This window comes from Theropithecus gelada, chromosome 12 (genome assembly GCF_003255815.1).
Source record: "Theropithecus gelada isolate Dixy chromosome 12, Tgel_1.0, whole genome shotgun sequence".
Classification (NCBI taxonomy): domain Eukaryota; kingdom Metazoa; phylum Chordata; class Mammalia; order Primates; family Cercopithecidae; genus Theropithecus; species Theropithecus gelada.
Genome location: NC_037680.1, coordinates 54847859 through 54865258, shown reverse-complemented (window position 1 = coordinate 54865258; position 17400 = coordinate 54847859). Strand labels below are relative to the sequence as shown.

At 38.5% G+C, this 17400-nt stretch overlaps 1 protein-coding gene and 1 long non-coding RNA gene across 4 annotated transcripts in view; one reads left to right on the top strand and one right to left on the bottom strand.

Moving 5' to 3' along the window:
• PRKRA (protein activator of interferon induced protein kinase EIF2AK2) overlaps positions 1 to 17400 on the top strand; it is a 20873-nt gene that overhangs the window by 1556 nt on the left and 1917 nt on the right. For 2 of the 3 annotated variants that reach the window (XM_025404292.1, XM_025404291.1), the window contains exons 3-7: positions 3111 to 3192; positions 5911 to 5989; positions 7000 to 7117; positions 8676 to 8770; positions 14405 to 14579. In XM_025404292.1, the coding sequence (XP_025260077.1) occupies positions 3111 to 3192; positions 5911 to 5989; positions 7000 to 7117; positions 8676 to 8770; positions 14405 to 14579 (549 nt within the window). Of the gene's footprint in view, positions 1 to 3110; positions 3193 to 4873; positions 4984 to 5910; positions 5990 to 6999; positions 7118 to 8675; positions 8771 to 14404; positions 14580 to 17400 lie in introns of all 3 variants that reach the window. The other variant, XM_025404293.1, reaches the window with a different exon arrangement.
• The window catches only part of LOC112636023, a 20477-nt gene continuing 19736 nt past the window's right edge, over positions 16660 to 17400 (bottom strand). The window contains exon 3 of the long non-coding RNA XR_003122119.1: positions 16660 to 17362. This is a non-coding gene — a long non-coding RNA (uncharacterized LOC112636023). The remainder of the gene's footprint in view (positions 17363 to 17400) is intronic.

Below are 17400 nucleotides of genomic sequence, written 5' to 3'. Positions count from 1 at the left end.
ACTTTTTAAACAAGAAGAAACAGGTTCAGAGAGATAAGTAACATGCCTGTAGCAGTGAAGTCACATAGCAATGAAATTTTAAAGTTCATGCTTTCTTTTGGTCTGTGAGCTTGAGCAAATGATAACTAAAGTTGCTCATTTGTAAATGTGGACATTATTTTTCTTATGTATCTATTTAATTGCAAACGTAAAACATTGGATGCTAAATTTAATTTGGAAGGATGCCAAGAAAAAAATTTAGTAGGAAGGCTCAAGTTCTGCCATCTGGTAAATCTGACGGCAGCATTTGTTTGTGTCCCTGGAAGTTTGGAGTCCTTTATTTTAATTGACGCCACTTTAAGAAAAGTTTAAAACTTTTTGTGTGAGGCAGTTAGATTGTAGGTGCTGGCCGGAAGGGTCCCCATGGGAACCATAGAGTCAACACTGCATTACTTACTTTAGCTAGTCTATTTCTAGATGATCAGGAAGAATTCAAGAAAAAGGAGGCTTTTTCCCTCTCGATGTGTTTTAGACCCCAAATTAACAACCTATGGCAACCGTTCTGCCTACGCCCTCTTCTCACACTACCATGGCTTCCTGTGCAAGCTTATCTGCCTCCATGGCTTCCGATACTATCTAAAGGCTAATAATTCTGAAATGTCTGTCTACATCCCAAGCCCAGTTACAGAATAGCGTATCAGTCTATGCTTGCTGAGCATCTTTGCTTGGATGACACAGAGGCCCCTCAAGCCTCTCATTGTCCCTAACTGAATCCATCTTTTCCCTCAAACCCATTCTTCCTGCATTCCCTTTCTCTGTAAAGGCTCCACAATCACTTAGTTCAGTAGAAATGTGGGTTTTGTCTTCCTAACTACTTCCCCTCTCCCTCCCTCTTGTCCAGTCTGTTATTAAACTCCATCCGTTGGAGTTTAATAATCCACTAAATAGCCACTGAATCTGTCTGCTTCTCTCTCCTGGCCATTGCCACTGCCTAGGCGACCATCATCTCTCACTTGGATTGTAGCTGCATTCTTGTAGCTACATGTTTACCTTCTAGTCTTGTGATGTCCTTTTGTCACGTGACATCCAGTGTTCATTCTTTTTTTTTTTTTGAGACGGTCCCATTCTGTCGAGGAGTACAGTGGCATGATCATAGCTCACTGCAGCCTCAATCTCCTGGACTGGAGCAATCCTCCTGCCTCAGCCTCCCGAATAGCTGGGACTACAGGTGCACACCAGCATGCCCAGCTAATTTTTCTGATTTTTAATAGAGACGAGGTCTCACTGCATTGCCTAGGCTGGTCTTGAACTCTTGGCGTCAAACAATCTTCCCACCTCAGCCTCTTAAAGTGTTGGGATTACAGGCGTGAGCCACCTCACCCACCCTTAACAACCAGTATTCTTTCTAGCATTCATATGTCTTCCTCTTCTCAAAATCCATTCAGTGGTTTCCCTGTAACCCTGTGGATAAACACATGTTTTTTGTTTGTTTGTTTCCGAGACAGAGTTCCACTCTTACACCCAGGCTTGAATGAAGTGGCACAATCTCGGCTCACTGCAACCTCTGCCCCCTGGGTTCAAGCGATTCTCCTGGCTCAGCCTCCTGAATAGCTGGGATCACAGGTGCCTGCCACCACGCCCGGCTAATTTTTGTATTTGTAGTAGAGACGGGGTTTCGCCATGTTGGCCAGGCTAGTCTCGAACTCCTGACCTTAGGCGATCCACCCGCCTCAGCCTCCCAAAGGGCTAGGATTATAGGTGTGAGCCACTGAGCCCAGCACAATACCATGTTTCTTAACATGACTTACAGCCTTGCTTCTTACACTTTAAAAAAGCTCTTACACTGCCGGGCGCGGTGGCTCAAGCCTGTAATCCCAGCACTTTGGGAGGCCGAGACGGGCGGATCACGAGGTCAGGAGATCGAGACCATCCTGGCTAACCTGGTGAAACCCCGTCTCTACTGAAAAATACAAAAAAAAAAAAAAAAAAAAAAAAAAAAAAAAAAAAAGCTCTTACACTTTGGCCAAAGCCAACTACTTGGAATTCTTGAGAACACTGTGCTGTATGTTGCCTTTGAGCCTTTGCAGGTGCTCTTTTTCTCTGCCTAGAATGCTCTTCCTACTCCCCCATCTCTCTTCACTTTATTAGCTGTTACTCATCATTTAGGTCTCCATTTAGTTATCTCTTCCTTCATGAAACCTTTCTGAATCCTTACAAAGAGTCGGAGAACCGCTGCTTTTATGTGCTCCCCTACAGCCTGCACTTAGGCTTGTTGTAACATATCCCATTCCATATTTCAGGTGCCTATTAACAGACAAAAATCCCACACCAGGCTGTTGGCTCTTGAGGGCAGGGCCCCTATATGCTATATCCCTAATACCTCTGTTAGCACATAAATATGTGGTTTGTGTATCTTCTCACACTTGAGGGCCACACTTAAAACTTATCCCATGAGGGTATGGGAGTTTGAACTTAAAAGGAAAAAGATTGAATTTATCATTTGCCATTGCGATTGCTTACTGAAATTAGACATCAATCTTATCTCCGGTCCCAACTTAGCTACCCATGCAGAAGATACAGACTGTCCAGAAGATACATAACAAGCTGTCACCTTACTTCATAAAACACTTTCCTGTTGTACCCAACACATAATCATGACTGCTATGTGTTTGTTTGATACATTATAGGACAGGCTATTCGAATAAAATTATGCACATTTTGCTATCAAACAATTCTGCTGTAAATGGTTCCTTTAAAAGAAACTTCTTGCTGCAGAAGAATTTCCCCTCCAGGAATAAAGGAAGAGTGAAATACTAAGCTGCATTTCTTCAGAGGTGTGACATGGTCTACTTTATTACCCTGTTATGTAATAAACATATATAATGTAGAAATAAGGATTTTTATGCAGGTATGCATAGAATTAAATATATAGAACTTTAAAAGTTATTTTTTGAAATATTTTTCACCTGGTAAGTATTTTATTAGTGTGTAACCACATGTAGTGTATATTTTTATTACCTAGTATGTGTATGTAAAATCTATAGTGACTTTGTTTTGTGTTTTGAAAACATCTCTGTAAGCTGCACATTTTTGTAGGGGATAAAGACTTCTTTTTTTAAATCTTAATTCAGGTGAAGGTACAAGTAAGAAGCTGGCGAAACATAGAGCTGCAGAGGCTGCCATAAACATTTTGAAAGCCAATGCAAGTATTTGGTGAGCTAAATTTCTTTGTATTCAGCAGCTCAAAAATTTCATGGCTGAGGTAAGATTAAAAATTTCAACATGCTTACAAAAGCAACAAAGTGAACAGTTGTTAGCATCCTACCTCTCTAATTATATTTCCTTATGAAGACTTATCCATGGAAGAAAACTTTATTGAATCAAATCCAGCAGTTAGCTGTTAAATGAAGGCGCTCATGAATTAGGCTTTACTGTTTTGTTTTTTTTTTTTTTTACATGGGGTGCAACAGTAGAAAATCAGTGCTTCTTGCAAATATTAATATTAACATTTTGTATTTAGACTGATTATTTCTACATTGAAGACAACAAAGTGTGAGATGGAGAAAGATCCACTAAAAGTACTCTTTTAGGAATTATAATTTTGAAGAAGCAGGCAGAGGTTTTCTTTTATTATATAATATATACCAAAAGAAGATAATGTTAAGTGGGATATTCTTGACATATCTTTCCAAAGTAAGATTTTTTACTACTCTAGGTGTTTCTGGATAGAATATTGGTCCTGGAGCATCTCACTATTATAGTAGTGTCCACTGGGCGTACTCTGGAGCTTGGCATACTTTCAAATTCTTCTTGTGCATGCACTTACATTAGCCTGAAGTACGATCTGGTGTAATCTGCTTATAGCTGACAGTAGAGACCCAGGGAATTTGGGATGGGTTTTTTGTTCCTAGTCATAGAAAGGCTTTTGGATTAGGGGTGTAGTTAGGTTCTCATGTAGTATTCCTCTCTTTTTGTAAATCATTCTAAACCGTTTGGGTAGTTAAGAACTAACCAGTGACACGGCAACCCTCTAGATAAGCAGCTGCCCAAGATAAGCCTTGCATTTCACAAGATGATGCTTCATTCTCTAGGGTCATGCATTATAATTGATCTATGCCAGGCTGGGCGGGGTGGTTCACGCCTGTAATCCCAGGACTTTGGGAGGCTGAGGTGGGTGGATCACTTGAGGCCAGGAGTTCAAGACCAGCCTGGCCAACATGGCAAAACCCATCTCTACTAAAAATACAAAAATTAGCCAGGCATGGTGGCAGGCGCCTGTAATCCCAGCTACTTGGATGGCTGAGGCACAAGAATCGCTTGAACCTGGGAGGCAGAGATTGCAGTAAGCCGAGATTACGCCACTGAACTCTAGCCTGTGAAACCCAGTCTCAAAGAAAAGGCCAGGCGTGGTGTCTCACATCTGTAATCCTGGCACTTTGGAAGGCCAAGATGGGCAGATCACTTGAGTCAGGTGTTCGAGACCAGCCTGGCCAACATGGTGAAACTCCATCTCTACTAAAAATACAAAAAATTAACCAAGTGTGGTGGCATGCTCCTGTAATCCCAGCTACTTGGGAGGCTGAGACACAAGAATCCCTTGAACCCAGTAGGCAGAGGTTGCAGTGAGCTGAGATTGCACCATTGCACTCCAGCCTGGGCAACAGAGCAAGACTCTGTCTCCAAACAAACAAAAGACATGCCAAATGACATGGCAGGTATTGGGTTCTCCCCCACTGGTGATGGCCATGCTGTTTCTGTATAGCCTGAAGGTGAACCCAACCAGTAAGTACACTTGTAGAAATGAGGGGTATGGAGTGTCCCTTCTGCACCTGGGCACTTCACTTTGTCAGCAAAAAAAGCTAACAAACTTTACTATATTTGTGCTTCTTGACAGATAAAATGGGAATTACTAAGCTGTAATCAGGCCTAAAGTGGCCTGACTTAATACAGAGACTTTCTCACTTCTCCATCACAATTATTTGGGTAGCTTCGGCATGCAGCATTGTAAGTGAATACTCATATCTCATCAGCCTATGTAAAGCTTGAAGTTCTCGCAGTTGGAGAAAAAAAAAAAAAAAAACCTTGAGGAAGTGGCAATAACTAAACCTCACTTGTCATGGTAAAATGACTCCAGTTGCCTAGGTGGTAGTAACCTTGAAATGCCGCTTATTCAGTTTTAAGCACTGACCTGCCAAGTAACTAGTAATTCCCAACTCCCTAGAAGAGGTCGTTCTCTTTTTCCCTAATCATAATCCCCACATGCTAAAACCAAATTCATCTAAGCCATCTATTTTATGCAGGATACATGTAAATCTTAGAGGATTATCCCAGCACTGAGCAGATGATAGATCAAACAGATCTCTCTTCATAGTTCTCTGGATGAAAAAACAATGTTTATAAATAATCTGTATTGTTCACATTGCCAGGTTCAATTTTCTGGATCATTATTACTCTTCTATTTTTTGCATAGTTGTAATAGAGTATTCTTTAAATATTTTTTTATGACATGCCTATTACGTACAAAACGCCACAAAGCTTATGTAGGTAAGTGATACACAGGCCCTACCTCAAGGATAGGGGAGAGGTATGGTGAAGGATGGACAAATTATATGTATTTGTAAGAGTATATAATTTATGGTAAAACAATTTCCTCAAGAAAGGATTAAACCATGTGTTATAATGTTTCAAAGAAGGGAGAGATTATAAACCACTGGGGTAAAAGGATAGGCTTCTTGGAGAAAGTGTCATTTGAGATATATCTTGGATGACAGATAGATCAGATTCCCACAGAAGAGGCCTGAGAAAAGGGCATTCCATGTAGAAGGAATGACAAGAGCAAAGACATAGAGAGTTAATTAGAAAATGCTTGTCATTTATTTCATAATTTGGGGGAAATTATTTTGTTTTATAACACTTTTAAAAAATGTTTAGCTTTGCAGTTCCTGATCCCTTAATGCCTGACCCTTCCAAGCAACCAAAGAACCAGCTTAATCCTATTGGTTCATTACAGGTAAGTTGTACAGTTCTTTGCCTACTGATGAAATATATAATAAGTTTGTAATATCAGAGGGGCTAACACAAGGAATTAATATTTTAAAGACAAGATAGTGATATATTTTGTTTTCCAACTTACGATCATTAGATTTATAGAGCTAACTTGAAATTATTCCATATACAGTATTTGCCTTTGGCTTATAGAATTCTCATTTAAGATCAGTAGGCCCTCAGTGCACATGGGTAGAGTGTTTTATACTTTAAGAATAGTTCTTGCTACTCTTGTGACAAATCTCTTTCTACTTCTGTTGAGACAGAAGACTTTATAAAGAGCCTAAATCAAATCAGTGAACGTAACTCAAGAAAAGGAGTCTGCTTATTTGCTTATTCTACCGAAAAAAAAAAAAAATTATATCTACACACACTCACACATGCACACATATTCAGCTTTGAATTTCTATATGCAGAATATCCTTGCAGACTATTCATGTGCTCTGTTAGGCCATTCCCCTCCCCATTATTCAGCCAGTCCTTTGGTCTCCTTTTCCAGCACTATGAGCTTTTCTATAGTTTTCTTCACCTTATGTCCCCCACCTCATCCAAGTCTGTTGTTTGCTGTCCCTACTCATGTGTTCTTGGCCAGCTGTGGGTTTGGAAGTCTATAGCTAGGAGGGGAGGGACTTTAGGAACTGATGGCAGTGAAACCTGTAGATGGTCTCCTCTGGTGTTCCCAAAGAGGGCTGTAGTAGCCTGTTTTTCTAGTTGAAGTCTCATACCAGCTCACTATGGTTTAATTCAAGAACACCATTCATAGCAGAAAACTGATTCAGTTTTGGTATTGGGATATAAAGATATAAAATGCAGGAATGTCTCTGAGAAATAGAGGGTCTTCCCTCTTTTTTCCGTTGCAGAAAATCACTATTCTTTTCAAACATATACATAGAAATGGGATCAAAATTAAGAAAATACTTATGTGATTGAGCCATTGCATAAAATTACTATTAAAGCCTCATCTTGATTTTATAGGAATTGGCTATTCATCATGGCTGGAGACTTCCTGAATATACCCTTTCCCAGGAGGGAGGACCTGCTCATAAGAGAGAATATACCACAATTTGCAGGCTAGAGTCATTTATGGAAACTGGTACTTATTTCTTACAATTAAAGGCATTTGAAATATTTTCAGATGATGAATGACTATAGAAATTTCTGTCGTAATGTTTTCCAGTATTTCTATGCAGAAAAGTTGATACACTCCTCTTTTATAGTCTCTGACTTTCTGAGGCTGAACTTAAGTATAAATATTTGGCTTAAGATACTTAGTCTTAATTTGATATTTTTAAAAATCAGAGATTATTAATAGAAACTATTGGCTCTGTACTTTAAACAGTCTTCATTGATAAATTAGTGACTTAAAAAAAACTCATTTTGGAGACAAAGCTATAGTAAATCTCTTGGATTTTATTTAACAGCTATTCTATCTAGAAAATAGGACTAGAGGAAGATTACCCTTGAAAATGATATGATTAATAAGAGACTAGATGGCAAATAATTGCAGTGAGATAAAAATGAAAATTATCTTTCTTAATTGTAGCAACTCCTATGTTATAAAGGATATAAACTGTAAGAAACACTGTCACTTTAGAAAGTACTAGTGAGAATTCCTGTTAACTTCTCTGGCATGTTTTTGTCATTTTTTAAAGTGGCTTAAAATGGGATTTTACCTTAACTAGATAATAGTTTCAAGTAATAAGAAACTGTGTGCCTTTGGGAGGTAGTGTGGGCTATTACAGAAAGCACCAGGTCAAAAGCAGGAACCTCAACTTCCATTTTTGATGCAGTCCTTGATTTGCAAAGTTAAGCAAATTACTTAATCTCTCTGTACCTCAGTTTTTTAATCTATAAAACAAAAACATGGAGATAGATATTTGTGGTATCTTTCAACTCCAGCATCCCCTGTGCCTTTCTTATTCCTGTTTAAAGGAATTCCATATAATTGTCAGTTTAGAGAAGATCACAAGCAGGAAATAGACATTGAGAGAGAGGAGTTATAATTCAGATGTATTTTAATAAATATGAATAATTGGTCAGAATTAAACCAAATGTGGTTCAGTAATGCTAGACATAGGAAAATACAATTATTATAGAAAAACAGAAAGCATAACTATTAAAAACTTAAAACAAATGCCTTCAAAAGTGTAAGAATTAGTAACTATACAGGCCAGGCACAGTGGCTCACACCTATAATCCCAGCCCTTTGGGAGGCTGAGGTGGGCCGATCGTCTGAAGTCAGGAGTTCGAGACCAGCCTGGCCAACATGGCAGAACCCTGTCTGTGCTAAATATAAAAAATTAGCCAGGTGTGGTGGCAGGCACCTGTAATCCCAGCTACTTGGAGGGGCTGAAGCAGGAGAATTGCTTGAACCCAGGAGGCGGAGGTTGCAGTGAGCCAAGATTGCACCACTGCACTTCAGCCTGGGCGACAGAGCAAGACTCCATCTCAAAAAAAAAAAAAAAAAGAATTAATAGCTATACAAAAGAAATAACACAACAAACAAAGATACCAGGTCAGTAAGAACATAGTCTAGCATATAATAAAAACCATGAGGTTCTCTGATTAAATACAATACTTTATACAGTTTGATCATCCTCTGTGGACACTAATTTCTTTTCTAAATCTACCATTTCTTTTTCTTTGTTCAGGAAAGGGGGCATCAAAAAAGCAAGCCAAAAGGAATGCTGCTGAGAAATTTCTTGCCAAATTTAGTAATATTTCTCCAGAGAACCACATTTCTTTAGTGAGTAATGTTGACAGCTATGATGTTAATGTCATTAAGCATTTCTTGCTGTAGGAAACTTTCCTTGATTTCTTATTGTATGGCTACTTCAGAGTTGTGATTTTTAGAAATCTCTTCATTATTCAGTTATACACTACCCCATTTTTAGCTGCTTCCTGTTTGTGAGTCAGGATCACAAAGGCAATTAGGTAAGAGAGCTTGGGAGACACAGTCAAATTCAGAATAATAGGATGGGATGTAAAGATAATAGGCCAGTAGTACCATTTTTGCCTTCAAAGTGACAGCGCATTTCCATCCCTTTGTTCATTCATTCACTCAGCAAACATTTAGTGAGCTCATACTATGTGCTAATTGTTGCGTTGGGTACTGGGTTGCAGTGGATAAGCAGTCCCTGCCTCTAAGGAGTTTATAGACTACTGAAAGAGAGGAAGGAACTCTATAGACGAGTCCTTACAGAGTGTGATGTGGGAACACAGAAGAAAGCATCCAACCAAAACAGGTTTGGAGACAGATTCCAGGAAGAAGTAATGTCTAAGCCAAGACCTGTAGGTCTAGAATGGGGGAAAGGAATTCCAGAGAGAAGAAAAAGCGTGTGCAAAGGCCAGGAGTGAAACATCGTATGCAGTCTAGGAGCCCTAAGTGATTTGTTGTGTGTAGAGCATAGTGTTGGAGGAAGGGAGTCTCAATGAAGCCAGCAAAGTAAGGAGGGATTAAATCTTAAAGGGACCCCTATATAAAGAAAGTGAACTTTATCCCAAGGGTAGTACAAAGTCATTAAAGAATTTTAATCTGGGAAGGACAGGATCTAGTCTAAACATTAGAAGGAGATCACTTGGCTGCATTATGGTGAGTGAGTGAAATTAGGATCAAAGAGACCTGCAAGAGTGCTGTTATAGAAGACACATGAGACATGACAGCTTGAACTAAGGTAGTGGCTGGGAAAATGGAGAGAGATGGGTAGATTTTAAAGTTATTTAGAAAACGGAGGTAAAGTGGCATGGTAATTGATTGGATGTAGGAAGCAAGGGAAAGGGAGGAAATTACTATTTTAAGCTTGGCAATAGCAAGAGGGGAGCAGATAATGAACTAAATGTATTGAATTTGAAGTGCTTGTAGAATAGCTTATGGAATAGCTAAGTGAATGCATCGAGTAGCTGAACAAATAAATACAGAGCTTAAGAGATTGAGACCTACACACGATATATAACTTCAGATTCTGATATTCATAGATAGGTGTTGTCATGTAATACATTATCTGAGAGTAGTGTATTAGGTGGGAAATAAAAAAGTACAACTATAGCAACTTCTTCACTGAGCTTATGATAAAATAAGGCCTCATTCTTTAGAAAAAAAATCAAAGACTATATACAAATGAGTAATATAATTTGATTCTACTTTTTTAATAGAAAAATTAACACCGCATTTACTGCTTTTGGAATTTGGATCAACAATATCACCAAAAGTACAAAGCACAGATAGGTTTACAGGTGAAATTGGTCAAATCTTCAAAGAAGAGATCATTTCCAATGCTATTTAAACTCTTTTCAGGCAATGTATAGATAACATAAAGGAAACTTTTAAATTTATTCTCCAAAACCAACATAATACAAACACCAAAACCTGACAATAGTAAGTTCAACAGAAAAAAAAATTATAGATCAATATGCCTTATGGTAAAATGGTAAAACCTTTGTAAAATGTTCAGTTCAACATTAAAATAATAATAAAACATTGACAAGTAGGGTTTATTTAACTAATGCAAGACTATTTCAAGGTTAGTAAGTTGGTTACTTTAACCACATTAATGTGTTAAAGAGTAATATATAATCCTCTCAATGGATGACAAAAATTTTTTTTTTTCTTTTTTTTTTTTTTCTTTTTTTTTTTTTTGAGACAGAGTCTCGCTTAGTCGCCCAGGCTGGAGTGCAGTGGCGCGATCTCGGCTCACTGCAAGCTCCGCCTCCCGGGTTCACGCCATTCTCCTGCCTCAGCCTCCCGAGTAGCTGGGACTACAGGCGCCTGCCGCCTCGCCCGGCTAATTTTTTGCATTTTTTAGTAGAGACGGGGTTTCACCGTGTTAGCCAGGATGGTCTCGATCTCCTGACCTCGTGATCCGCCCGCCTCGGCCTCCCAAAGTGCTGGGATTACAGGCATGAGCCACCGCGCCCGGCCAATGACAAAAATTTTTGATAAAACTCAGCAATCATTACTGATAAAAACTTTGAAAAAAACGAAAATCATGGTTAAATATTTACACATTGTACTCATTCCCATTAATATCAGAAATAAGGATGCCCACCAACACCACTTTTATTTAACTTTGTTCTAGAAGTACCTACCAATTAAAAACAAATTAGACAAGAGAAAACAGGAAGAAGTTGGAAATAAGAGGAGATAAAATGGTTACTAACTGCAAATGATATGATTGTATCCCTTTAAAACCCTAAAGAAAAACTACTAGAAATAATAAGAGAATTCATCAAGGTAACTGATTATGAAATTAATATACAAAATCAATAGCTTTTCCATATTACTTAGAGTTATGTAGGTAACAACTAGAATAATTAAAAATAAAAAGCTAAAAATTATTGTATCTGGGAAGGGGACTGAAGGTGGAGAAGGGGCAAGGCAGAGGTTGTTGCTTTTATACTTCTGTACTATTTGATTTTTTGCTGTATGTGTATATCCACTTTGACAAAACTTACGAAGCTTGGTAACATTGGACATTTTGTAGAAAAATAGAAAATCTATCCTATTCTGAAAAAATATACTAGAAAAAAGTCAATAGTTTTCTTTACAAATAATAACTAGAATATAGAAGATCTCAATTTAAATTGTAGAAACAGGGATAGGATATCTGAAAATAAACTTAAAAAGAAATGCGCAGGACCATGTGAGGAAAACTCTACTAAAGAATAGAGCAGAAAATATTGTAAATATATTTAACTGTAATGTGGTCTCACTCAAAACCTACCAGCGTTCATTTTGGACCTTCATACACCTTTATTGAAGTTTATCTGGAAAAAAACCCTCAAGAATAACCAAGAAAACTGAAAAGGAAGGGTTGGGAGAGCAAGAGTGTGCTGCTTTACCAGAGAACAAAACATACTGTAAAACTGTACTTGTCAGACAAGGTACTGGGCCAGGAATAGTCAGAGGAACAAACAGAGAATCCAGGTGTAGATGCTAATCCACATAGGACCATAGTATATGGCAACAGTGAGATTTCAGATCAGTGGGTGAGAGGATGGATTATTCAATAATGATGTAGAAACGGTTTACATCCACTTTTAGGTGGGGGCTGTATATATATTTGTTTATGAGTATGACATCTACTTAGGATGCTTCCTTATTCCTTACACCAAAATAAATTTCAGATGGATCAAAGATTTGAACATAAAAATTTAAAACAGTATAAGTATTAGGAAACATGGAAGAGTTTTTCTTTTTAAAAATCTTAGCATGGGGAAAGCATTTTAACTTAAAACCTAGATGGTTAAAAGATTAATAAATCTGGCAACATAAAACCTACTGCACAGCAAAAAATCTGTAAATCAAGAGAATAAAAACAAAGTGGGAAGAAATTATTTTCAACATATAACTATAAAGGAACTGTTTTCAGTACCAACTTTAAAGCTCTTTTATACACATCTGCACACAGCAGCACATGTCTGTAGTCCCAGCTACTGGGGAGGCTAAGGTGGGAGGATTGCTAGAGCCCAAGAGTTTGAGAGTTAAGCCACATAGCAAGACCCTAACTCTTAAAAACTAGAAAATTTAAAAAGCTCTTATGCATCAGTTAAAAAGACAACCCAGCCGGGCGCGGTGGCTCACGCCTGTAATCCCAGCACTTTGGGAAGCTAAGGCGGGTGGATCACAAGGTCAGGAGATCGAGACCATCCTGGCTAATATGGTGAAACCCCGTCTCTACTAAAAATACAAAAAATTAGCCGGGCGTGGTGGTGGGTGCCTGTAGTCCCAGCTACTCCAGAGGCTGAGGCAGGAGAATGGCATGAATCTGGGAGGCGGAGTTTGCAGTGAGCCGAATCGCACCACTGCACTGCAGCCTGAGCAACAGAGCGAGACTCCGTCTCACCAAAAAAAAAAGACAACCCAGTAGAAGAAATGCAAACGATTAAGGAAAAAAAGAAAAGAAAAAATATTCAACTTTATTCATGCAAGATAAAATATTTTCACCTTTTAGATTGGCAAAAACTACAAAATTTGATAATAGCTGGTATTAGTGAGGGTATGAGAAAACAAGCCCCCTCCAAGACAGTTGGTAGGAGTATAAATTGGTTCAGAAATCAGTTTGAAAGTGTTTATCAAAATTAAAAGTTTACATGTTCTTTGACTTAGCAGTTCCACTTCTAGAAATAATTCTACAGAGAAACTCATTCAAGTGCAAAAGAGTGTTTATTGCTAGTAAAAGCAAGAAGCCAGAAACAACCTAAAGCTCACAGTTGGAGATTCATAAGGTAAATACAGTGCATATATGTGCACTGATAAAAGAAAAATGAACAAGATGTAGAGGAGTAAGTTATCACTTGCTTTAAAAGATTGTGTGTGCTTACATATGCATAGAACATTTATGGGAAGATACTGAAAAATGTTTAACAGTACATCTAAGAAATAGAACAGAGGTCTTCAGGGAATGGGTGGTAAGGAAGAGAGACTGTACTCTTCATTATATATTTGTTCTTAGTGCATGTATGTATTTTTTTAACCATGTAAATAGTGTTTTTAAATTTTTTTTAAAGCAGTATTTTAAAGTTTCTATAATGTAAATTTTTATTTGGTAAATCTAACAAATTACTTAATTCCATATCATGCCATCTCTAAAATCTTTTGGAAATTGCCTCCCGTCTGTCATGCTCATTAATAAAATAAGATTAAGAGTAGTAACCCTACTTACTTCAGAAAGTAGTTGTTTTTATTTATGGCATATGAAAGCAATTTGAGAACCATAAACTAATATGGAAATATGAGGCATTCTAAGGACAGAGATGAAAATTGAAGGATATAGGGGAGAATAAAGGAAAGAGGAAAAGCAGAAAGAAAAAGGAAAAAGTACTCAGTTGGGTTCTGGGAAAGAAGTCTAAGCACTTTTTGACATCCTGTCATTTATTTGACTGACTTGTTCCTCAAACCCAACTTGCACATTTCATGGTTTTTTATAGATTTTTTTCCTGTTTTATAGCTGTCAGTTATAGTGATTGGTATTTAATTAAAAAAAAAACAAAGATATGAAAATTGTTTTATATTTTAATCTGCAAATTGCTCCATTAGGCAGATTTAATTATTTATGGATTTACTTACGGTGCTCCCAAATATCTTGTACCTCTTAATGTGACCATCAGAAAACTCGACTGAGAAACATTTGTACTATACAAAATACAAAATACTTTCAGTATATTATTGCAAGTGCTTCTTAAAAACATATTTTGTAGTACTTGTTAAATGTGTACTTTTTAATGTCTTGTTTAAATTGGAAAATTAACCAAATGTTATCCATTTAAACATGCTTTATAACATATTAAATGTGAGTGCTTAATAAGTACTTTTAATTATACTGGTACTGGTGTTGGAACCCAGTCCTAGTCAAGAGTCTAAATCTTCATCTCTGTTTTTCAGACAAATGTAGTAGGACATTCTTTAGGATGTACTTGGCATTCCTTGAGGAATTCTCCTGGTGAAAAGATCAACTTACTGAAAAGAAGCCTCCTTAGTATTCCAAATACAGATTACATCCAGCTGCTTAGTGAAATTGCCAAGGAACAAGGTTTTAATATAACATATTTGGATATAGGTATGATTTTTTTTTCTTTGGCTTTCCCAAGACATGTTTGTTTACAAATGTGTATGAGGAATGAAAATTTCTATTATAATTTATTTTATTGATCAGGGATTCTAAGTATATATAATTACTAGACCAGTAATATATATAATTGATATGTCCCATTCTTATACAAAAACAACAATAGCAAAGATAGAGTTTTACTATGTGCCAGGCATTGTTCTAAGATTACATGTATCTACTTACTGAATCCTCAGACTAACTCTATGAAGCAAATTCTGTTATCTTTATTTATAAGTGAAGAAACAAAGGCACAGAAAGGTTGAGAAACTTGCCCAAGATCACATAACTAGTCAGTGGTAGAGCAAGATTTGGGGAAGAGTCCCAGAAGATACCCTGGCTGTTAAACTAGCCCTGCTGGGCGGCTGGGCAAATGAAAAGGCACCTACATTTCTAGCACAAGTACCAAGTTTGTGGCGCCCAGACTCTTTCTCTCTACTTTGTCACTGTATGCTGATTCTGGGAGGTAAATGGAAACAAGTCAGTTTATAGTTTTATCCTTTCCCAGCCATCATCATCTGTATTTTCTCTAGCCCTTAATCATTTAGATAGACAAATATGGACAGATGGGAAAGCAAGTCAGTATGGATTTTCTTTTAATTCAATTTATAAAGCTAATTAGTTGTGTGTGTTTGGTGTCTTGATTTTGTTCTTTTTTTTTTTTTTTTTTGAGACAGAGTCTTGTTTCTGTTGCCCAGGCTGGAGTACAGTGGCACAGTCTCAACTCACTGCAACCTCTGCCTCCCAGGTTCAAGCAATCCTCCTGCTTCAATCTCCCAAGAAGCTGGGATTACAGGCGCACCACCACGCCTGGCTAATTTTTTTTTTTCCCCGAGATGCAGTCTTGATGTGTTGCCCAGGCTGGAGTGCAGTGGCGTGATCTCAGCTCACTGTAACCTCTGCCTCCCAGGTTCAAGCAATTCTCCTGCCTCCGCCTCCCAAATAGCTGGGACTACAGGTGTGTGCCACCATGCCCAGCTAATTTTTGCATTTTTAGAAGAGACGGGGTTTCACCATGTTGGCCAGGCTGGTCTCAAACTCCTGACTTCATGATCCACCCACCTTGGCCTCCCAAAGTTTTTTTTAGTAGAGATGGGAGTTTCACCATGTTGGCCAAGCTGGTCTCAAACTCCTGACTTCATGATCCACCCACCTTGGCCTCCCAAAGTTTTTTTTAGTAGAGATGGGAGTTTCACCATGTTGGCCAAGCTGGTCTCAAACTCCTGACCTCAAGTGATCTACCCACCTCGGCCTCCCAAAGTGCTGGGATTACAGGTGTGAGCCACCGTGTGTGGCCAAAGTGACTTGATTTAACGTGTGAGAAATTTTATATCCCTATCCAACCACAGATGTGGGGACCTTGCTTCTCAGGGTCCCCTGACCCTGGGAAAGTAGGGCACTTAGGGGCTCAAAGAACTTCTGATATTCTCTGCTATTTTGGGATTGAAGGACGGGTCAATGCATTGTCATAGTAAACCAATAATGATGCAGAACCTGAGAAGTCAGTGCAGACAGATGGTTAGAGAAGGTGGCTGATGAAAAATTAACCGGGTGTGGTGGCACATGCCTGTAGTCCAGGCTACTAGGGAGGCTGAGGTGGGGACAATGACTTGAGCCCCTGAGGTTGAGGCAGCAGTGAGCCATGATCATGCAGCTGCTTTCCAGCCTGGGTGACAGAGTGAGACTTGTCTCAAAAGAAAAGAGGCCAGAGGCCGGGTGCGGTGGCTCATGCCTGTAATCCCGGCACTTTGGGAGGCCAAGGCAGGCGGATCACCTGAGGTCAGGAGTTTGAGACCAGTCTGACCAACATGGTGAAACCCCGTCTCTACTAAAAATACAAAAATTAGCCAGGCATGGTGGCGTGCACCTATAATCCCAGCTACTCGGGAGGCCCAGGTGGTGGGAGAATCACTTGAACCTGGGAGGCGGAGGTTGCAGTGAACCGAGATTGCACCACTGCACTCCAGCCTGGGTGATAGAGCAAGACTCTGTCTCAAAAAAAAAAAAAGAAAAGGTGGCTGATGAGAGACCATTCATCCAATAAATATTAGTGTCTACAGTTTGTTGAGGGTTTAGAATACAGAGATGAATGACCCATGTCATGAATAGAACTATGGAGGATACAGAATCTGGGGAAAAAAGGAAACCTGAAATAAATTTTTAGATTATGAATTAATGATGCCTCTGAAACATTTCTTCCCAGTTTTAAGAACTAAATAGTTCTTGTAGATATGGAAAGCAGTCTAAAAACCACAGTCTGTTAATTTGGCTAGCTTCTATGCAGCTACCTTCAAAAGAACCTAGATATTCTCCAAAGGAGATATACAAATGGGCTGGGCACAGTGGCTCACACCTGTAATCCCACCCCTTTGGGAGACTGAGGCATGACGATCGCTGGAACCCAGGAGTTTGAGACCAGCCTGGGCAATATAGTGAGAGCCTGTCTCAAAATTTTAAAATTAAAAAAGAAAAATGACCAAATGACCAAAAAATACATGAAAAGATGCTCAATATCATTAGTTAATAGAGAATGCAATCAAAACCATGATAAGGTACCACTTCAAATCCACTAGAATGGCTATCATTAAGGAAATGGAAAATAGCAAGTGTTGGTGACAATGTAGAGAAATTGGAACCTTATAAGCTGCTGGTGGGAATATAAAACAGTTCAGCCTCTGAAGAATAAGCTTCTCGGTTCCTCAAGTGAATTGCCATATGACCCAGCAACTCCACTCCTAGGAGTATAAATCAAAAACTGGTATTTAAACAAATG